The sequence below is a fragment of the Rhodamnia argentea genome, chromosome 3 (genome assembly GCF_020921035.1).
Source record: "Rhodamnia argentea isolate NSW1041297 chromosome 3, ASM2092103v1, whole genome shotgun sequence".
Lineage (NCBI taxonomy): Eukaryota > Viridiplantae > Streptophyta > Magnoliopsida > Myrtales > Myrtaceae > Rhodamnia > Rhodamnia argentea.
In genome coordinates, this window is record NC_063152.1 from 12,532,299 (window position 1) to 12,556,124 (window position 23,826).

At 39.4% G+C, this 23,826-nt stretch overlaps 1 protein-coding gene across 1 annotated transcript; it reads left to right on the forward strand.

Moving 5' to 3' along the window:
• Nucleotides 1-444: 444 nt before the first annotated feature.
• LOC115727615 (pre-rRNA-processing protein TSR1 homolog) lies at nt 445-8,422 on the forward strand. The gene is made up of 21 exons (XM_030657858.2): nt 445-749; nt 989-1,059; nt 1,147-1,224; nt 1,324-1,455; nt 1,848-1,898; nt 1,982-2,122; nt 2,225-2,347; nt 2,489-2,566; nt 2,998-3,090; nt 3,162-3,284; nt 3,812-3,895; nt 4,501-4,599; nt 4,746-4,943; nt 5,267-5,342; nt 5,758-5,861; nt 5,947-6,206; nt 6,305-6,391; nt 6,481-6,711; nt 7,518-7,596; nt 7,705-7,768; nt 7,885-8,422. Exons 1-21 carry the CDS (start codon nt 665-667, stop codon nt 8,001-8,003), a joined length of 2,376 nt encoding a protein of 791 aa, XP_030513718.1. The 5' UTR covers nt 445-664; the 3' UTR covers nt 8,004-8,422.
• Nucleotides 8,423-23,826: the final 15,404 nt, after the last annotated feature.

Genomic DNA, 23,826 nt, shown 5'->3' on the forward strand with positions numbered 1-23,826 from the left:
AAATTTCAAAATGATCCTTACCAAAAAAAAAAAAAATTTCAAAATGATGCACCTGTGACAAATTTATCATTTATAAGTTTTCGTTAAATTAGGCCCCGAACTGATATACCTAAAACCCTAAACAGGTACATCTATCAACCGCCATGTGTCATTTAACTCAGTGATTTGATAGAAAATTTTAATGGAAACTAATAGAGGGTAAGCTTGTCACAAGTATACCAATTTAAAATTTTGGTGATTAAAAAGTTAGTTTGAGAAAAATTTATTACATGTGTATGAGATGTTTTTCGTGTATTATTAACCTTATTTTTACATACTTGTTTTCGTAGGTTGGAAGCACTGAGCCCAATTATCGTCGGCCCATAGAAAGCCCAATACCTTAAAAAGCCCAAAGTATGCTTCGATACCAAAACCCTACATTTTCTTATTTTCCTCTCTCAAGGCCCCTCTTTCTCTCTCTCTGTCTCCTTCCTTCCTTCCTCCCCGTCTGGCCATCACGCAGCCAACACATGCTCAGCCACCGGGAGAGTCGTCGTCGGTCCGGTCCTCCGCAGAAGACTAGGACGAGGTGACGTGGTTGCACCGGAACAGCTCTCGGAGAAGTTTCGGGGGGATGAAGGTTTGCTGAGGTTTGCGCTTCGTTAAGGTAGCAGAAGATTGAGTCATGGGTCGAGTTCAGGTGAACAAAGCTCATAAGTCTCGGTTCTCCTCCAAGTCCACTCGGAACATCCACAGAACATCAGTTAAAGGTCAGTTATCACCACCCCAATTTGCCGTGCTACTGGGTCCTTCGTCGACGGTAGTTTCGTTCCTTCACGTCGAAAGCAGCTTAGAGATTGATTTGCTGCTGTTTCGGCGGGTAGATTTTGAATTTCGTTGACGGTTCTCAATCGTTCGTGGAGGCCAGAGTTGATTTCTGGCTGAGTGAATGCAAAGTGTCGGGATAGTTAAGGCTTGAGGCTGTTGACAAGTGTTTATTGTGTTTCAGACAAGAGCAGGATTGCAAAGTCCGATGTTGGCAAGGGTGCACGAGCTGCTAGAATTCAGCACAGTAAAATGGTGATTAATACTCGGTCCGTTTGGGATCATACGGAGGTGTAATGTACTGTTGCTTGTAATCTTATGAGTACTGGTGTTATTTTACAGGTGAGGGACCAGAAACGGGCCGCTCTTTTAAAAGAGAAAAGGGCTATGAGTGGATCGACAAGTCCTCCCCGTGTTATTGTGAGTTTTCTTGACAAAAAATTGCTGTGATTAATTGGGGTATCTTATGCAATTGTACGCAATTGAAGTTTTCTTAATGGTAGCTGTGTGTGATGGTAGGTTCTTTTCGGCCTTTCTGTTTCTGCGGATTTGGATTCTCTTGCTAAAGATCTTCTTAGATTACTATCTGCTGAAGATGCAGGAGGTGCACCCTCAACAGTTTCTTCTCCTGAATACAAAATGCGGGTGACGGTGGGTAATTCTTTCACATCTCCCTTTCTGAAGTTTGATGTTTTTAGGTGTTATTCATAATGAAGTTCACAAATCTCAGAGCTTTGGATTCTCGTCGGAAATTTTAGTGTGGGTATACTACCTGGATGCACAGTCCAAACTCTGTAATAATATCCATCACGCAGGGTTTTTGGTATGCAGTAGTTGCATGCGCATTGCCAATTCATGTCTGCTTACTGAATCGTGTGTCCTACATTCCTACAGTAATGGGATCCATAGGCTTTCTCTTGACATGAATCCCACATGCATGATCTCACTTGGGATGACGAGAAAAGAAATCTCTCTCTCTCTCTCTCTGAATTTCATAATGTCTGATCTGTTTGCATAGACCTAGCTGATTCCTGCCGCTTTAGGTACTGAAAGCACCACATGGGGATCTCATGGCCTGTATGGAAATGGCTAAGGTAACTTGGGCATACTTTGTTTCTAACTGCTGTTCAGATCCTGCGGTTTGAGGTTTACCTCATGCATTATCACACGCATGTAGGTGGCAGATCTGATTGCTTTTGTGGCATCAGCAAGTTCATTATGTGAAGACAGCAGCTCGTACTACATCGACTCCTTCGGAAACCAATGTCTCTCAGTGTTTAGGTCTATTGGTTTACCCAGCACTGTTGTTTTCATTCGAGTAAGGTGTTTGACTTAACGTACTGAATATTTTCAAAGTGTCAGGAGTCAGCAAATAACTTTCTAAAATACCGCGTCTGAGAATTTAAATGAACCTGTACAGGATCTACCTTTAGATATGAAGAAACGACATGAATTTAAGAAGATGTGTATATCTGGCCTTACACCTGAATTTCCTGAAGATTGTAGATTTTACTCGGCAGATACCAAGGATGAGTTGCATAAGGTAAAGTTTATAGACCTTAAGTATGTTAGATTCGTCACTTCTCTTGCAGTATTCTCATTACAGCAACAAACTGAATAGCCATGGACTATTTCTGCAATATAACTGTGATTTGTTCTATTTTCAAATTTTCATGGGTTGCAGTTCATGTGGCTTTTCAAGGGGCAAAGGCTAAGTGCCCCTCATTGGCGGAATCAACGGCCTTATCTAATGGCTCAGAAGGTGATTGCTTTGCCCATTATTAAACTCTCAGGAAAATTCTAATTAGAAGCAGTGCCCTTTCTGTCTATATGAACAGTTAAAGTGGTTTCTGTTGGGTGACCACTTTCAAAAGAGCTGCAACTGAGTGAGTTGGAGTTGTGAGGATTCACACAATTAAAATGTTTTGTGGGAATTGGGTGACGTGCAATTACAGGCTTCTACATGGTTGTATCTTCTTGAGCATGGCTAGGATATATATTTTAATTGCAGAAGTGTTACAATATTTCCTTGGATATGAAAGCCATGCGGAAAAATTTAAATTTTGTTGGAGCCCTTCTGAAATTGATATGGATCGATTTCAAAGAAGAAAGAAAGAAAAACATAATTCTTCTTTGTTCAATTTATTAGTGTTGGTTCTGGACTATTCTGAAGCCCACTCTTTAATTTTATAGGTTGATATAGTAAATGATGACCAAAATCCTGGAAAAAGCACTCTTTTGCTCACTGGTTATCTCCGTGCTCGCTCTCTCTCAGTGAACCAGTTGGTAATTGCTTTAGCCATTGTCTCACTACAGTGCTGGATTCGTTGATAGTAGCTCATAGTCATATTCAACAGGTCCATGTTTCTGGTGTTGGGGACTTCCAATTGAGCAAAATTGAAGTTATAAAGGATCCACTTCCTTTAAATGCAAGAAAAGATCATGTTGCCATGGATTCCGAAGAAGTGCATGAAGTTGAGGTATAGTCCTTTTGTCCACATGACTTGTATACTGAATTTTTTGGGGGACCAAGACTTGTATTCTCAATGGTCGTTGATTTGTTTCCTTTTGGACAAGTTTCGATTTAGTGATCATATGTATTACTTATTAAAACCTTATTGAAATCATTTGGCTAGACAAGGAACTTATTGAAATCTGTCACACTCAGTGATATAGGTATAGCTTTTAAGAGTGTCATGGAGAATTGAAAACTGCAAACATTAGGAGCAGTTGGGAGGTGTTTCTGTGAACCCATGATGTTCACAATGAACGCATCCACTAATATCTAACCACACATGCAACCACCAACGCACAAACACACGGGAAAAGAACCACAAATGAAATTTCTAGGCAGACGTTCATTTACCTGATATTATTCTGCTGTACTTGTAGGTTCCCCTTGAGTATTGTGTATCTGTATTAAACAATTGCAACCTTGGGGGATTATTTTATGTTTGACGATGCTATATTGCACTCTTTTATCACCCTTTTGCTGTTTCTTTACTAGGTCATTAAATCTATGGATCCAGACCCCATGAAGCAGGAGGCATTGCTTGTTGAGAATGTTCCAGATCCTCTTGCGGGAGAACAGGTGATTGGAGCGAACTCTCAATTTTCTGTTCTGTCCATTGTTTGTCACAGTTACTTTTTCACCTTTTGTTTTGAAGCCGACTTATTCCTGGTCTGTCATGAATATAATTGCTTTGCTACTATATCTTTTTGATCAGGTTTTGCCCTGATGAGGCATGATACTCTATCGGATTATTTGTTAGCTATAGAATATATTCCCCTGTGAGATATGAGCTGTTGGCTGACCGCCTCTCTCCCGACTTGTACTTTGTCCATTACTGTTGTATTTTTCTCAGTTACATGCTACTGATTTTCATTAACTCGTCTTTTATTATTGTGAAGTGGAGGATACCTTATAAATATATGACAGGCAATGTGTGGGAATTGAAGTGCGTTAGCAGGACAAGATCTCTTGAATTTGCACCTTTTCCTGCGGAAATATTGATTTGATCTTTGTTAAAGGACCATCCCAAAGGCTTCTGAGTTGATTATTTACATCATAGTTTTGCAATGAACCTGGTTGACTTCCATTCTTGATATTCAGCTATTCTTTATTGCTTTCACTGGGGAGCATGTTTCTGCTGGAAGTTTGTGCTATTTTTTCACTTTGTTCTTCCTTAATTCCAGACTTGGCCAACGGAGGAAGAAATGGCTGAGGTGGAGAGAGCTCATGAACAAAAGAAACTAAAGAAAAGGTCACTTCCTCGAGGCACCTCTGAGTATCAGGTCATCTGATGTATCCGCTGTCAGATTTTCTAGAAGCTTGTCATTGATTTACTATCTTTTTCTATTTTTTATGTCTGTGTACTTGAACAAATGATGGTTGAGTACGAAGTGATTTTCGTGGAATCTGAAGTAAAATTTACTCACAGGCTGCTTGGATTCTGGATGATTCGGATGTGGAGGATTCAGAAAGTGATGGTGATGATGACGATGGAATGGTTTTGGATGAGGAGGAAAATGGCGGTGCTGCTCAAGAAGGCCGTAATGATTTATATTATGATGATGATCAAGCTTCATTAAACTTGAGGGATTCTGAGGAGGAAACTGAGGATGATTCCATGATGATGGTAAGTTTTGCATATGGAGAGACAGGACCTGTGAGATTTGATAACTTAAAACTTGATGGCAGCAATGGTGCAAACTTGGTACTTTTCTGTGTCTGATGAAGATATTGTGATCAAACTACCACATTCTTAAAGCTTCTTTTCGAGTAAAATCTAGCTTTGTGCGTGGTAGCTCTTTGGGATTGCTCCCTAATGAATGCTTGCTTAAATTTTGAATTGCTATTTAATATGGCTTTTTACTGCCATATTGGATGATGAATTTGTTTAGGGATAGTGGTTCCGTTAGTGATGCTTGGCTTGTGAAATGCTCTGTTTTTGTCTTGCAGGATGGCGATAACTTGACAAAAGAACAAATAAAAGACGAGCTTAAAAAAATTAAAGAAGCACATGCTGAAGATGAGGGTACCTCTTCTACTCTATTCTACAATCTTGTTTGACTTCAGTACATTTCAGTTGATAATTGTTATTAACATTAGAAAGATTTCATGGTAAATCCAGTACTCACTAATTATCGATGACAAAAGGATCCTCAACATGAGTTGGTTCCAAGATGTTGAGCTATACTAATGTAATTTCTTGTCCAGTAGGATGCCTTTCTTGCTGGAAATATTCAGTTGGTAAGAACAGAATTTAATCAGAAGGGCAAAAGTAGATTCTCCTGCTTATAAGTGGTTTTCAGTGTGCAGTGGCTATGTGTGAAGTGGCCCTTACTTTAACCTGAATTTGGATTTTGTGGTGCTTCGGCCTTTGTAGAGTCGATTTAATTACCGTTTACCAATGATTAGGCCTGTTATTCATGTTTGGTTTTGCATTTCAGAATTCCCAGATGAAGTAGATACTCCGCTAGATGTTCCGGCAAGGAGGCGTTTTGCAAAGTATAGAGGATTGAAGTCATTTAGGACCTCCTCATGGGACCCCAAGGTAATGATATCAGTGTTTTCTTGTGGATTTCACATGGCCTATGATAATTGATATTGCATTACGTTTTTCCTGAAATTAATATCAGGAATCCCTTCCACTGGAATATGCCAGAATATTTGCCTTTGATAATCTTAAGAGGACACAAAAGCACGTTCTTTTAAAAGCATTGGATATGGAGCAATCTGACAGGGATGATTGTATACCAGCTGGCACCTATGCTAGAGTTCATGTTAGGGAAGTACCTATGGGTGTTACTACTAGATTGTGTGACTTTGTGAAGACATTGCCAATAGTTGTATGCGGTCTTTTGCAGCATGAGTCCAAGATGTCTGTTCTCCATTTCAGGTTCTTCCTTTTACAGATACAGCTTTCTGCATTGTCTGCTGCTGGGATCTCATCTTTTGTTTCATTTCAATGACACTGGTTTTTTTTGGTTGATCCAGCATAAAGAAGCATGAGACATATAGTGCTCCTATTAAATCCAAGGAAGAGTTAATATTTCATGTTGGTTTTCGTCAATTTGTGGCAAGGTATTGTGACAGAAGTTGATTGGAGCATCTCGCTATATTGTTGTTTATTGTTTGTTGGAGCTAGCCTGCTAATTTCTATTGCTATGTAGACCAATTTTCTCAACAGATAATATGAACTCAGACAAGCACAAAATGGAGAGGTTTCTTCATTCTGGGCGTTTTTCTGTAGCATCAATCTATGCTCCAATATCTTTCCCTCCACTCCCTTTGATAGCCTTGAAGCAAGCTGAAGACGGTTCTGCACCAGCTGTTGTAGCTGTAGGTTCCTTGAGAAGTGTTGATCCTGACAGAATAATTCTGAAGAGGATCATTTTGACTGGGTAGGGATTGAGTGGAACAATTATATCCCAATGCTCTCTCTGTGTGTGTATATGCATATGCATGGGGTAATTACAAAGTGCTCTATGTAGTATGGGTAATGAAGGGGTTGGTTTCATGTTCTAAATAACTTCAGCATAAATTTGTAACGCACAAGCATACAGTCACTAAGATGAGGAGTTTTTAGGTGCTCGGTATCTGGATTGGCTTACGTGATGGTAGCATGGCTTCAGGAACACCTCATAATGTCATACAGACGCGCGCGCACACACACACACTCCTGACCTTTTAACATTATGCTACTGCGCACAACGTGTTGTGCATCAGGTTAAATTGAGGTGAAAAGCAAATTACAGGTTCAGATATGTGGGTTGGAGTTAAAATCTGTTCTTAGCAAAATACTCTTTTGTTTATTATTAGGTGAACAAAAAGATTCACCTAAAACTTTCCAAAATGAAATGAAAATGTCAGGTTATCAATTTTAGGTGAAAAAGTACATGTAGCACTTTGGTTTAGATTGTATTGAGTGCTATTGGTGGTTTTTCGAAGTTTATTTTTATGCATTTGATATTGAAGATGGAGGTGACTTCTCTGTGGTTGACGAATACTAGTGGTGGTGGTGGTGGATGCTTTCATCATTTTGGAGTGCTCCACTTGCTTGCTTTCTGACATTTAAATTTTGGCTATTTTTGAGCGCATGCGTTCAATCTTAATTTATACTCACTGCTTTCTGTTCGACTAAAACTTGCCTGCAAGTTCATCAATGACATTAAACGTACTTATTCTTGAGATATCTCATGTGTTGCAGTTACCCTCAACGTGTGTCTAAGTTGAAAGCCTCAGTCAGATACATGTTTCACAACCCAGAAGATGTGAGATGGTTTAAGGTAAGGGATTTGCTGCTGGTCTAACCTCTCGTTTCTCATAGTATCGGATTTGTCAAAGATGGATTTAATCCTCGTGGCCTTTGAAATTTTTCAATTTATTGGTTGCAGCCTGTGGAAGTTTGGACAAAATGTGGCCGGCGTGGTCGTGTTAAGGAGCCTGTTGGTACACATGGTATGTTTTTAGAATCCTTCCTCATTTAATAGAGAACATCTGTTTAATGGAATCTACTTTCTGTATTTCGACTCTTGGTGCCTAGTGCTGACCCTCCTCTCCTGTTTTCGACTCAGGCGCGATGAAGTGTGTTTTGAATGGAGTTCTTCAGCAACATGACACCGTATGCATGAGTTTGTATAAACGGGTATATCCCAAGTGGCCCAACCGTCGGTTCCCCATTGTGGATGCTTGACCAGACAGAGTGGCGGTCGGTCTGGTTGGGATTTATTCCAGAATCACAGATGGAGATGCCTTGGTCTGTGAAGGGAATGAAGCTCTGGTTCAGAATGTTAATTGTAGGTAAAATTTTGGTGGTTTGCTGTAGTGCCATATGCTCATTGTGGTGGTCAATTTCCCCTCTCCTGTAAAATACCCCCATTGGCAATTAAGAAGCATCAGTAATCTAGTTTGTCCCCATTCTTTTGAGGGTTGGAGCCAAGTTGAATTCTCTGGCTTGCTTTTGATTGGTTCACCGTCTTTATATGGGTAAAATGTATGTGTTTCGCTCTTTAGCACGACATGAACTCATGATAATTTACGCATCTGTCTACATTACCTAAAAAATGGGAATATTTTCTGGCATTACCACGTTATAGCAGGATGTCTTTATCATCTAGGACCCAAACGGTCACAGATTTATCAAAGCAAGGCAGTGGCTGAAAATTGCAGGTAGAACCCACTGTATTGACTCTTTTCTGACTGATTCATTTGCTGCCTCGATGGATCGTTTGTCAGCAACTGAAAGGCCGGCCTGAATCGAGGAAGTCGATTCCTCATGAAGAACTGCTCTACTTCAAGAAATTTAAATGTGCCAACATTTTCCAGTTCCATGTTCATTTTGACGATCCGCTCGATTTGAACAATGTCTTAGCACACATTTGCCAAGATGAAAACTGAGTCACAATGCTTGGTATGCTCCAAACCACGTGCGAAATGGATAGACCGACCCAAACCGAACATTTTGGGCAAATGGACAATGGAGAAAAACACTCTCCTTATTCTAATTGGCGATGGAAACATACATAAAGAATAGCACTTGACACGCTTATTCCCGTTGATCATTGGTAGCTAAGGGCGCGCATGGTAACACTTCTCTCTTCCAGAAGTTATTCCGGCAAGAAGTGAATTTTTCAGCTTCTGTTTTTTAGCAAAAGTAGTTTTTTCTATTTCTACTTCATAAGTTGATTTCTGACAAAGAAATGCGTTTGATAACCGAAACAAATTTTTACTTCGACCGGCGGCGGCCGGCGGCGGGCGGGCGGGCGGCGGCGGGCGGGCGGGCGGCGGCGGGCGGGCGGCGGCGGCGGCGGGCGGCGGCGGGCGGCGGCGGGCGGCGGCGGCGGCGGGCGGCCGGGCGGCGGCCGGCGGCGGCGGGCGGCGACCGGCGGCGGCGGCCGGCGACCGGCGGCGGCGGCGGCGGCCGGCTACCGGCGGGCGGTGGTGGTCGGCTTGATCAAAGAAGTAATTCTAAGGTGGAGAAGTAAAAAAAAATTGCTTCTCAAAGTTGGGCAAAAATCTTGCCGGAAGTTAAAAATCTTGCCGGAAGTTAAAAATCCTACCGGAAGTCAATTTTTTTACCAAACGGATTTCTACTTCGGCAGAGTTTTTACTAAACGGATTTCCCCGCCAGATTGACTTCTGGCAGAGAAATAAAAAAAAAGAAGTGTTATCATGCAGCCCCTAAAATACCATTCGAGCACTCATTAGAAAACACCAAAAGGAATAGTCGAATTCCATAGTACAAATTCGATAGTAAACTTATACTGTGGTCCTTCCTATCATAGTAGAAATTCGATGGTAAACTTATACATTCCTTGTGTTCTATCGTAGCGATGTCTGCTAGATAAAGTAAGCACCACTTGATTCTCGAATAATTTGTTTCTAACAGGATTGAATAACTTCGACGTGCACGGTTTATTTTTCTGGAACTAAAGACCTAAATCCGCATTGAAACTTAACCCACGTAATCGGGTTCACCTCTGACGAGGACTCAATAGTTTATGGGACATCAACCTCATTTCCACTAGGTCACATATGGTCTGACATCGACGTAAGGCATCTGGCCGTCTATGTCTGGTCAGGAGAAACACATATTTGATTCAAGCATGCAGGGGAGTTTCAGCTGCTCTTGATTGGAAGTATATCTTATACAAGAATTTGTTTTCTGTCATAGTTGCGTGACCTGTGAAGGCAACGCAATCATGCAATAAATTCATTTCATAATGTCATTATTCTACTTCTAATCTTCCTAAACTCCAAGGGAGAAAATCGCCTTCTAAGACTTCATTTTCTGTCATAGTTGTTTGAACTGTGAAGGTAACACAACCATGTAGTAAATTCATTTCATAGTATCATCATTGTACTTCTAATCTTCCTAAACTCCTAGGGAGAAAGTCGCCTTCCATGGACCATTTGTTAGGTCATCTCTTCAATTACAATATCCTTTATCACTAGTGTTTTAGGGGGGCTAGCTCCCTTAAAATAAAAACCAAATTTTGGTCCAATCTCACTTTTGCCGTCTAAAAAAAAAAAAAGGTCCTAATTTCACTCTAATCTAAAACCTGCCCACGAGTTAAAAAATCGCCACTAGTTTGTTCAAGATTTTTTTTTCCTTCAAGATCATCAACATCAAGAGACTGTTATTGTTCCAATAAAGGTGAGGGTATTGATGAAGACCCATGATTTACTAATGAATCTCTAATTGGCCCAATATTGATAATTATGAAGAAACTAGTGGCGATTTTTAGATGTGTGCAATGAATTGAGACTACAGTGAAAGTTGATTTTTTTTTAAAGAAAAAGAAAATTAGAATTAAATTTAAAGTTAAAATTTTTTACGAAAATTATGCCGTCTTTAAAAGGCTGATACTTTCTGAATATAGTGTCACTAGAAGTTGTACAATCCTGCAATGTGTTGGACGGGACAAACATTCCTTGGTGTTCTTAGTGGAAACAAAGGAAGGGTTGACATAGGGAACAAACAGATACTTTCAAAGGCAAAACTCTTTCCTTTTTATTTATTTATTTATTTATCATTTTCTGTCTTTTCCTTTAATATAAATTTGTTAATATATAATATATAACAATCATAGATGTAAAACATAGAGAGCCGACAAAGGAGGCACCATACCAATTTCCAATTTTATGCGTTATCGGTTAACTCCGGGTGGTCCGGTTTCCGGTTCCAGAGGTAAAAGACCGGACCGGCCATTTTTTTTTTTTTTGGAATTTTCAAACATAACCCTAATCTAATCTAATGTTTCTTTCCCAACTTTTCTAGCACAGATAGCTCACAATCTTTTAGCAAAATCTGTTCAACATCGATTGGATCCTTTCCCACATCTAAATGGGTGATTCTTCCTTGTTTTTTCCTACAATGCGAGCTCAATTTTTACTATTTGCGGCACGCACTTTCAACTTCTTTAACTCAAAAGCATGTTCGATTGCTTTGGCCACCATGAATTGACAAATTAATCCAAGAAAGTACAGTCATGCTCAAATCAGATATTCACTTCTCCACATTCGTCCCGCTGAATGAGCAAGTAACGACTCCATTCCTAATCCTATCAACACAAGTTTTGACTCCACAACCAGAAATATGAGCAATCAATAAATGTATAACTACATCGAACCGTCAGTCACTAATGACTCTCCCACGTTGCAGAAATCACACAAGCAAAGCAGCTAAAGTTTAAACAAAGCCAAACAAAAGGAAAGCTAAAAGTCTCTGCATTAAATCACACAAGAAAATGAAATTCTACGGTTTATCATCGGTTCCAATGGATCGCCCGGGAGCCAGACCGGACCAACCGATCTGGTTCCCGTGATGGCCAGTCCGATCCCCGATTCCGGAAATGGAGAGAGAGAGAGAGAGAGAGAGAGAGAGAGAGAGAGAGAGAGAGAGAGAGAGAGAGAGAGAGAATATGATGTCGACCCATTTCCAGTTAGTCATGTCCTGGTTTACTTAAGTCCCCTCAACTTGACTATGAAATCTTGACATATTGTAATTAAGGTTAAGGTTTAGATTTAGACTAAGATATGACATAAGATGTGACATTTTATGTAAAAAAAAAAATAGATTTTAACGTTAGGTGGGCATTACAAAGAAGAAGAAGAAGAGGGAATTGAGTCTGTCATCACGAAGACTAGTCGTGCATTTGTTTACTTGAGGAATAAAGAGAAAAATTTGTAGTGAAAAAAAGTCAAATAAACAAATTACAGTAATTTACCCAATCAATCCTAAACTTATTGACATATGTCAGTTTAGTTTGAACTTTTTACTTTTGCCAATTTATTCTCCTTTTTTTTTTTCTTTTTTGCTTTCCTAAATCAATCAAGAAAATAAAAAGAAAAGGAAGAGCAAAGATGAATCTTACTTGGAGACCGCTGCGATCAACTGGAATGCGCACGTTTCTTTGCTTGTTCTTCTAGCTCGAGCGAACAAGATTCTGTGGTTTGGCAGCAGATAAATTATGAGATTATATCTTTTCCGTTTTCTTGTTCTTGTTCAGGAGGCTTTGATGTATTCAAGCCATTTGTGCAGACTCGACAGGGGGTTCTCTCTCTTTCAACGAACAAGAGTTCGCGACTATGAATGTGCCGGCTAGTTATGGTAGATAGTCACCATCTGTGATCACGTTTTGTTATCAGACATCGAACTGGGCAAGAAGATGGAGCCAGACATGCATAAGAACGACATTGATATCATCTATCGTTGCCCAGTGATTGACGAGAGTCGCCACGATTTTTTCAAATAAAAAAATTCATATTTTTTTTTAAAAAAATAAAAATTATAAACAAATAACAAAACAGATTTTTTTTTCTAAATTATAGAAACTATAAATATTGTTCAGAAATCTTTACCAAAAAATATATATATATATATATATAACTTTACCAAAAAAAAAAAAAAATTGTTCAGAATGATTTAGTAATATAATAAAAAATTTATAAGAAGTAATTTATCTTAGATTGGGTTAAGTATAGAAGTATTTAGTAATATGAGTCGGGTTGAGTATGTGTCGAGAAAATTGCACTATGCATAAATAGGTCAAAACGGATTAATAGATCAATTTGGATCGGATCATATTTGACCAAACTCGAACCCGACTCGACTCACTTATTTGACACTTTTAATTGGGATGCACACCATTCAACTCGATTGCCTCTTCCAATATATCCTCCTCATGAATATCATTAATCGCAACGTAATCTTGTGAATTCCAAGCGCTTCAACTCGTGAATCCCTTCGAATAAAAAAACAGGAACTCGAGTCCCTATGAACTTCATAAATTGAATGAGGACTTGTTATATAACCTACATACAGCATGTGGACTAAAATTTGATCATCCCTAAAAAACGAGGGGACAATAAGTATAAATTTTTCAGAGGCTTGGACATGTAGGTGCCACGTGTTAATACTACGTGCTAACTCATTTATTTCCAATAAAATTTGGACCGGGAGTTCGATGAATAGACTTAAATTTTCACTGGAGAATTGTATGAACCAAACAAAGTATAAGAACTCCAAAGGAACTCCCAAAATTACGAAATATGTGTAAAATTACGAATTGGGGTCTCAATTTCTATATTTCACTTGATTCGATGCACGTCATTGAAACGTTGGAGAAATTGTTCAAAAAGGCTTAAATCTATTGTATTTTTGCCGATATCATTCTAAAATTTTTAATTTTCCAAATTGAACTCTAAATCTTTGGACTTTTTGCCAATTAAGTCAATCCAGTCAATTTTAGTCGAAAATTGCTAACGTGGCATTATAGCTCCATCGGCCCTCGCCCTGGGGCCACCAAGGTTGCCGGCCCTCATCCAGTGTCGCTTCTGTCAAAAGCACTCGGCCCACATTTTCTCCTCCTCTTTTTTTGCTTTCAAAAATCCTGTCCACCCAACCAATCTTCCCAAAATGATCAACTCTTGAATAAAAGACATTGACTTTGATGCAGTAACTTATAGTTGTTCCATTATGAGTACATTTCTTTATATTTGAAGCAATATCACTTCGCTCTCTTCATAAACTGATTGTCGATCGGAGATCACGGAGCTATCAGAATCATTTGTCTACAAGAATTGCCCAGATATGAACTGTTATACATCCATTCGCGGGTGAATGCCTCCAAATCAAAGTGGAGGAGCACCAAAGATAAGATGGCGATAAGATGTTATAGCATTTATTTTACCCTTTGGCTTTAAATCTGATGAAAGTGTAAAAGAAAGGCAGGCGGCCAGTTTCTTTCCAAGTAAAAGTCCACTGAATAATCAACTCCGTTGCCAAAACTAAGTCAAGAATACTTGACAAAAAGAGCAACTGGGTTGATCTACTTAAACTAAGAAGGCGTCATAGAGTGAATAGACCATTGTAAGTAGTCCAAACAATATACCTGCGTAGCCTGTCCATAGCGAAATGGTTGCAAATATCCCACGATCTCCTTCAGTAGGACAGTCATCTCGGCAGATACCATAGAGATTGATCTTTCCCCCACATCCATAGCAAAACCGAGTTCCACATCTGCATGGACAGAAAAAAATAAAAAAAATTGGAACTAAAGAAAAATGCAGAAATAAGTTGTTTGAACTCCAGTTAATTAACAAGAATTTAGGGAAGATTTAAGATGGACACAAGAAAGAAGAATCGACGGTGGAATCATGAGAAACCCTCCTAGTCTTGACCAGCGACTGAGAAAATAAATTTTACTCCTTGATAAGGAGTTCTGGAAGCTCTAAACAATCCAGACCAATTTAATTCCTCATCATCCTGACAAACTTAATCCAGATCTTTGAGTAAGGGAGTAAACAGATTGCACTCATCACTCCATGAACCCCAACCATTTTTATTTTTTATTTTTATCAAACTAAGGTGCTCGAAGCTATCGTGACAGGAAATTCATCACCTCTGCACTAAGGCAAAAGGCACGTGATCACAGATAACTTATTCAAAACGAGGATTCATTCAAAGGGTAAAAAAGATGGGAGACAAAAGTAGCAATGAGTTAATCCAGCACTTACCTGCACAAAATCGCCCTGCAACCCCAACGGCGCTCCACATAGATGTTACAGTTAGGACACCGCTTCCACTTCTTCCTCTCCGCAAGACGTTCCAGCAGATGAATATTCTCGTCGCGATGCACATCGTTGCACCTATGCCCTTCAACCCACGGCCTTGCGCACCGAAAACAACCCCTCTGACTGCAGTTAGGACACTTGAATCTCCCCACCTTCCCCTTCCCTCCTCTCTCGCCTATAATCCGCTCTTGGCAATTCGAATTCGGGCAGTAAAACTTTGCAAACCCTAGAACAGCCGACTCGCACAGAAGATCGCACCATCTTACGAACTGTTTGCCCGAGACAAGCTCCTCGCAGTAGACGGGATCTAGTACAGCTTTGCAATTCAACCCTGGACATCGCACGTTCGCCACTCCACTCGTGGTGCTTGTGACGATGTACTGGGAAATGCAGTGTCTGCAGAAGGAGTGATTGCACCGCTTCGTGGTCCGGAAGATCAAGCTCGACCGAACGTGTTCTAGGCATATTGCGCAGTACATGGCTGTTGAAGGGGCTGGGGCTTCCGAGGTGAACCCTAAACTTTGGAATTCCTGGGCAACGAACGAGATGACATCGGCCTTGGCCTGGATAGGAAGCATTAGAAAGGAAGAGGATTTAAATCAATAAGAGAGATAAGGAGGAATTAGTAAATCAAACTTATCTACACTAGAAATCTTTTCAAATCCGCCCAAATATAGAAGGATTAGGAGGATTTTGTGTATCGATAGATCCTTTTTTTTTTTCTTTTCGTTTTTCTCATGTATATCGCTAATTTCTATCTATTTCTAAATACATGAAAGATATGATAGGCTTTAAGTTAAAAAAAAAAAACATGAATAAACATAGGCTTTCATTAGTGATAACGGAACGAACACTTTTGTAAGCCACGATATGTGGAAGAGTTGTCATCGGCACATAATCCTACTAATCAATCTACTTGCGAATATGTTATGATTATTAGCCCAAAAGAATCCTACGAACTGCCTAAATGGAAATGAGGACTTTTTATCACCAACACACAGCATACGGTCAAAAATTGATCATGCCCAAGAATAATTTTTTTGTAGAGGCCTGTACATTGTGCCCCGCGTCCATAGTCGGTGCCAACTTAGTTATTTTCCGACCAAATTTGAATGGGAGTTTGATGAAGGGAATTAATTTATCACCGGAGAATAGTATGAAGACTACAATCGTGACCAAACACAGTATAGGAACTTCAAGGGAACTCCCAAAATCACGAGGACAGAAGCTGTGATTTACCCTATTGTCACTATTCAATCTTTCTATATCTTCAATGGCATCTCTCTTCATCGATCATTTGGATTTTGATTTCCTTCCACTACTAATGTAGTGTTTAATTACCGGGTCATATTCTGATTTCGAGATAAGAAACTGCTTGGTACAGCTTTCTTGCGGTAATTTCAACTGTGGAAAGTATGTTGCAAGTCTTATGAGATGTTTCTTAAGTACCTCACGGGACGTTGCTTCACCCAGCTTTCCAGCCTCAACTTTAAAGCGTGTATTATCAAACACATAAGTCAAATCAACTACACCGGCATCAACACAACTAGAATTGAATCATAGCCATACCAGAAGAACTCTAGCTATGTAACGCCCATAACTTTTATCCTTGTCATCTCTTTTACTTTGTTAAATTTGAATTCAAGGGGATTATTAATTAAATAGATTTGCTTGAATCACGTGACTTATTTCTAAAATAATTGCATTCCTAAAGCAGAAATAAAAATTAAGAATATTCATATGCATTGTGTCTATAATGTTGTAACTGTAGAGTTTCGAAGAGAATTTGGATTTTAGGGTACCCCAAATCTTTTTAATAGAGGTGGTAAAATGGGTCTACAACCTATATTTTAACTCATATTTAATGGTGCATGTCATAAATGGGTTACCTTGAGTTTCAAAAATAAGCTTAAGTGGGTCATAAATAAGTTAAAGGCGCTCCACGTAGATGAGGACACCCCTTCCACTACTTCCTCTCTACCGGACATTCCAGCAGATGAATATTCATGTTGCGATGCATATTGCTACACCTATGCTCTTTAACCCATGGCCTTGCATACTAAGATATATTGATCCAGAAGGATCCCTAGATTAAAGGGGAGCCATACTTAACAATGAGCTTACATGTGAGGGGAATATTGTCGAGATATACATGTGAGTTGAATTAGAGAAGTCTCACATATTGGAGAATTGATGTGGTGTGGAATAGTTAATATATTCAAGTTGGCACATAATTCGCTGGCTTCAGCTTTTGAATGAAAGTGATCCAACGAGATATGTTGAGGGCTCTGACTTAGATCTCCTTTTGGTGATTTTCCTAGTAAAAGTATCAGATTTTTGTAACTACTCTCAATAGTTTGAGAATGCCATAATATCATATTTGCAATGCCTTCTTTTGCTCACTAGTTTAGGTGCTTCAGGACGAGCAATATGCAGTCAAGGTACTTTTCTAATTTGACATTTCATTTTATCAACTATTTTCGTACGCTCCTCTACATGTGTTTTAGCGTTTTTCCTAAATCTTTCATAAGTGGTTTGCATAACTCAAAATTGGACAAAAGTCTCAACCCTAGGAATCTTTGAAATTGTTGTCGTTCAAGATCTTGGTCGGAAATTTTTTCTCAGCTGGAATTCATCTCTCAATTGAAATTTTTTGCTCCCGTTGTTTTATAGTGTCCCAGAAAAATGAATTTTTGTTTGAAAAAGGCTCATTTAAGTTTGTGAGTCTAAAAGCCCATTTTCATATCAACATTTACCAACGTAGATAAATGTTCGAACTGTTGATCTAAAATTAGAAAGAATAGTAGGACATCATTATTATTTTAGTATAATATTGCATTAGAATTCGTAATTGAGGTAGATGATTTTATGCTTTAGAAATTGAGTCGTATTAATTCAATGATAGCAATTCAAGAGTTCGATAGAAAATATCAGATAAAAATGATGTGTTTCCAAAATATTGTATCGGCTTCTTATAAATGCGACAAGATGAGACAATAACCTGAATTGCCTTGTTATAAATATCTAGAAATTACGAATGATATAAATCTTGGGCTAGAATTCGTCAAGTTTGGAACAACATACGTGCAGATTAACACATACATATATAGTGTGGAATATATATTTAAAACTAAAGAACATTGGGAGGCCTTCCTCGCCTTCCACCTAAGTTATGCATGAAAGGCACAAATCCAATCCTAGGGAATAATAAAGCTTTCCCCAGGACCAATCCCCTTCAATTCTAGTTATTCTTTGTCATTTTTATCGATAAACTTGTAATAGAAGCTGCGCGGAGAAAAGGCAACCAAAACTTCGAATCATGAACTGCTCCATTAGGGCCGAACAATCTTTTCATTTACTATACCGCTTTTACTTTTTATATATCATATTTTTTTTTCTCGATAAAATTCTAGAAAATCAAAGTTCAAGGGAAAAGGAAGGGGTCGGTTCACAACTTTCCCATCACCTTACACAAAAATGTTGAATTTCTCATTCCAATATCTTGGCCTTTAGGCCTCTTAACCACAATTTCACAACTTTTATAACATTATTCGGGCTGGGACTCTTTGGCAGCTCAACCTCCTGTCGGAGATCTCTCTTCTTGAAAACCAAGGGGATCATCGAATCCTGACAGAAGTCTAATCAATTGTCCATCTAAATTGATATACTATGGTACAAACTTAATTAGAACCCGTCATGACTAACTTGCGTCCACCCATGCTATTGACTTTATTCTAGTATGTGTAGTCCCTGAATTGGTGCATGCTACATCTCGTTCACTATAGTCCAATGCCGTGATCAAGCCGAGGCGTAGAGCCAATTGAGCCGCGCCAATTCCCTAGAACGATAAAGGGATGAATTCATAGCCCAGTAGATACGATTACTAACTTTCAGATAGAGTAGAAGTTTAACACCCGATGTCACAAATCATAAAGCTGTCTTATGATCCATTATTCAAACATAAACATCTTTGACAACAATCATATTATTAAGCATGAACTTAGTAAATGCAACAGCATTGTTTCTTTTCACTTTTGGGCTTTCTTTTTATGCGCCTCTCATCGGGACTTCCGGTACCACGCAACGTCGTTACTTCACGAAGATGATGGCATCCACATTTCTCGGCATTTAAGTGAACCACGTCTATGCCATAGCCTCAAGTGTATCACTTTTTGGCAAATGATGACATATAAATGCGTTGTTGTTGCAAATAACTGTAAAAACTTACGTCGTCACTTCAAGCCCCTACATCATCGCTTTTCTCATGAGTGACCCATTTCTTAATCTTATTATTAAGCTCATACGCCCGTTTTGGTACACATTCCATTCCATATGCAATAACGCCCATGCAATCACTCCATCATCGGCACACATTCTATTTCATATGTAAATAACAACCATGCAATCATTTCATCAAAGCATCAAACTAACATGCCCAACTTAAACTTAGTTATTTCTCCTGCATTTTTTTTATGTAAAACTACCCGTACGAGGAAATAGAAGCACGAGCAGAGGCGTGATAGAACTTGAGAGCGTGAGGGAGCGTGAGCGAGTGAGAATGGGTGAGAGAAGGAGGAGGAAAAGGCTAGGTCTTTTAGGTCTCTAGATTACATACTTATCGATATTTGATTGGTCTACTTGTTTAGACTATCTTCTTAAGTTTCTAGATTAGGCACTTATCGATACTTGATTGGTCTTCTTGTTTAGGCACTTATCGATTCTTGATTGGTCCATTTATTTAGACTATCTTCTTAGATTTCTAGATTAGGAGCTTATCAATTATTGATTGGTCCACTTATCTTTAACTGTTGACACCTGATTTTTGGTGATATTATTTTTAGAAAATTCATAAAAAAAAATCCATAAAATGTCAAAAATTCCAAAATCAACTTTAGAAGCCTTGGCCAAGCATAAGGAACCATTTTTTAGCCAAACATAATTTTTCATATTTTTTCACATTCTTAATAGCTTTTTAAAATAGGAAAAATCTTGAAAAAAAAATAGCATTTGAGGCCGTAAAATACACAAAAATAGTCAATATTTTTATTTTAATTTTCTTGTCATTTTGGAAATTTAAACTTTGAAAAATTCAATTCGGGATCATAGGCTCCTTCATCAACCTTATTCCCGAATTGACACAAAAATTGCAAATTGAGTCATTTTATTCCCAATTTTCTTAGTCATGACTTAAGTACCTTGCAATGCAATTTGGTCCAATTGTTTGAATAATCGCATGAATTGGATGATTTGGACTTAATTGAAGATTTATTCTTCAATTTAGTCCTTGGGTTTCACTTAAAATGCAATTAATAAAAAAATTAGGGACAATCATACCAAAATAGGACCATTGCCCTATGGTTTTCACCCTTCCGAATCGATTGGTGGGGGTGACTTAGACTGATTTTTATCATTTAGGGTCTGAATTATTCGAGTCAAATTATCGGGTCAAATTGGGAATTGGGATTTTTGCATAAGTCCACCCCAATTATACCCAATTTTGGCCCTTCTATATGGAATTCATGTCCTCAAATACAATTTTCTGATTTAATTTGATAAATTCTTAAGATTTACAGGTCAATTTTGAGAAATGGGGACAATCGGGTTAGACCGGATCCAACCCCGCAACGCGGCCAACCCACCTTCTTCCCTAATGGTTTTTCCACACAAGTTTAAACAGATTTACAGGCCAAGATTCACCAGCTAGATTGATCGGCCGGTTGGCCATAATCGAAGCTCCCATGGGTTAGCATTGAAGCCTTTGAAGTTCCACATCAATCAAGCCAAGTCTCGTGGCATGAGACCGCCGGAACTGCGATAGCCGGACCATTCTTCGTCGTGGCTACACAAGAGTCAACCCAAGCGCAACCAAGTCCAATTCATGCCCAAGTTACACTCGACGAAGGCACAAACAGATTGCCAACTTCCTCCAGCGTCATTAGTTCCATTTGGCACGTGTGATCACATGCGGGAGAAAGACGATGGACACCTCATGCCCGCGCAAACTCAATTCAAAGAGGATAAGATCAAATTCATGCGTTTTGATCAGGAAAAAGAAGTTCATTCTATTCCACGAGCTCCACGACTGCCTAGAGAGAGAAAGAGAGCACATGGAGGCTCTGCTAAGGTGTACGATCTGCAATAGCCAAGAGCTCGAGCGCAGATCGTTCGATCTTTGCCGTAGCAAACTATAAGGAATCGAAGATCCAAATCGGTTCCCCGAGCTTCCCGAGGAGTCAAGGATCATCGTTAAGTCATTAGATCAGCTCCAAGCATCCCGAAAAGGTAGTTCTCTCTCTTGAACCGCACACCGAGCATCCATGGCAAAGCTCGCTTCCGACTTCCATTCTTGTAATTTCTTGAAGCGCTTTTTTCTCCGAACTACTCCAAGCACGATCTACTTCATTTTTTCTTTAAGCGTGCATAATATCCCTGAGTCGAACTCTACGCCATAGCCAAATCTGTCGAACTTTCTCTAGCCAAAATCGGCAATCCAGGACTTGATCAAGACCTCAAGTAAGCTTCTTGAACTCCATGTAGTGCTATTCTATGAGTTAATCACATAGGTATGCTCTAGATTGCACTTATAGGCTCTTCCATAGATGAATTACGTGAGCTTCGATCATGTTTATTCTGCCATTGGATCACTCTAGGTTTCGGATATGTTAATCTAGGGCCCAAGACGAGTTGATTGGCCTAAGTTTCAGGTAAATTGGTGAAGAATCCACCGTTGATCATCGTTGGGAAACTCTTGGTCGTCCATGGTTATCTTCCAAGCGGGGACGAAGACTAGTCAACTTGTGTTGACTTGGTCAATGTCCACGTGGAGGCGTCCACGTTAGCTGTGCATAATATTTGCAAACATTTTTGAAAAAAGTAAAAATAAATAAAATCCAGAGCATATGGTAGGTATTAGACCACATGTCCTGATTTGAGAATTTTCAGAAATAAAAATCATTCTCGTATTATAAAACTGATTTTCAGAATAAAAAATAAAATTGTCTATCGGACGGTCGAGGATTAGCCGAGTCGTTCGATTTGGGCCGTAGGATTTAGTAGTTAGATCGAACGGCTAAGCATTAGTCTCCCCGTTCGATCTCGATCATTAGTTTTAGTATGTAGGTCGGACGATCTAAATGTTGGCAAAACATTTAATAAAATATTTTGATGATTTTCAGACTATCCTTTAGTACTTTATTTATCTTTGGTTTGTAGATGTTTATTGTATATGGTTAAAGATCACGAGATGGCAATCGGATAAAAATTGCGTGAAGACTTAAGCACTTCTATGAAAACATTTGCTGAGGATCTCAAAAGATTTGTTCACCAAATTTTTTAAATCGGAGCTTGAAAGATCAAGTCAAACAAGGAGTATAAAATTCATGCATGCAAATGTTTCGAAAAGATCAGCTGAAATTGGCCACGCTTGATGGAAATGACCAATGAGAAGATTTCTGTCTTCTCAAGAATAGTACATTGTTGTGTTAGAGAAAAGCTAAAACGTCGGCGAGAAACAAGCAGGTCAACACCTGTTTTAGAAAAATCCTATCTGACCAAGGGAAAGCAGTTCCAGCGCAAATATAAGCTCTCTCTCTCTCTCTCTCTCTCTCTCTCTCTCTCTCTCTCTCTCTCTCTCTCTCTCTCTCTCTCTCTCTCTCTCTCTCTCTCTCTCTCTCTCTCTCTATATATATATATATATATATATATAGTCACTATGGATCTACCATTACCTCCACCCACATTCCTCCTCTCTCTCCTCCTCCTCCTCCTCCTCTCTACAGCCATCTTCGTCGTGGCCCTGACCGCCAACTCCTCTGTCTCTCCACCACACACCATTTCCCCCACCACCTCCCCCTCGCCTGCAGCCACAACCTCTCCCCCACTACCTCTCCGATCGCCACCGCTGCCTTCTCCCTTGCCACCTCCCCCACCGCTTCCTCCACCCCCACCAACCCCCACCCCCTCCTCCTCCTCCTCCTCTTCCTTAGCCCTTGACCCAAAACAACTCCAATCCCTCAACGTCCGCCTCCCCAAGGACCCCTGCTCCTCCCAGTCGGCAGCTACCGCTTGTGATGCCGCCAAGCCCTTTAGCCACCTCACCTCCCTCCGCCTCACCAACTGCTTCTCAGACGACGTATGCTTTCGATTTTACTTTCCCTTGCAAATGTTGCGCCAAGATGTGCATAGATTTGTAAGAAGTCCAGGTGAGGACTTGATCTAACATTCAGCTAATAGGTTGAAAATTGTTCTAAGAAAAGTAGCACTACTTTTGAAAATGCAATTTTGCACCTTGAACTTCGACTCTAAGTACCACTTTGCACTTAAGATTTGCTATTGCTGCTACCATTAGATGACATCGGTGTCTCTGGCCACCATATCTGGCGCAACCTGGCTTGCCGTGGCCTGATGCCAACCTCGAAGCCCCCACCTTCCTATATAAAAACTGCTTGGAAATCTTTCTTCATCAGCCTACCTCCTCGAGGGCGCGCTACGGGGCCGCCGACCTCGATCTGGTAATGACTACAAGTTCACATTCTAAAAGAAATCTCCAAGATCACATAATCATATTTTTAGTTTCTTGCCTAGTTGGCCCCGCTCCACTTTGTCGGAGAAAAATTGCATAATTTTCACGAATTGGTCAAATGCAGCGGACCAGGGTCAAATGTGAACTAACATGCCTGAACATGATTTGATTTGAAGTGATTTAGAAAATAGTTTCTTAAAAATGATTGCTTATAAAAATGAATGAATGAATGAATAATATTTTTATCGTTTAGGAAAATATATAGACATAAATTTCTGTCAATAATGAAAATAATTATATTTTCAGAAAGAAATTGTATCTATCTCATCGGAAAACTAAAACAAGAGAGGTAACTTAAAATGTTCGATTCCTGAATTTTCATTGCCCCGTGTAGTGTGAAGGTTGTTTGATTCAAGGG

Bases quoted from the DNA above. Each gene is read 5' to 3' on its own strand.
- LOC115727615 (XM_030657858.2), top strand. From the start codon at position 665: ATGGGTCGAGTTCAGGTGAACAAAGCTCATAAGTCTCGGTTCTCCTCC. The intron at 1,225-1,323 runs GTGAGTTTTCTT...GTGTGATGGTAG, and splicing joins CAAGTCCTCCCCGTGTTATT to GTTCTTTTCGGCCTTTCTGT. The intron at 5,343-5,757 runs GTACCTCTTCTA...TTTGCATTTCAG, and splicing joins AGCACATGCTGAAGATGAGG to AATTCCCAGATGAAGTAGAT.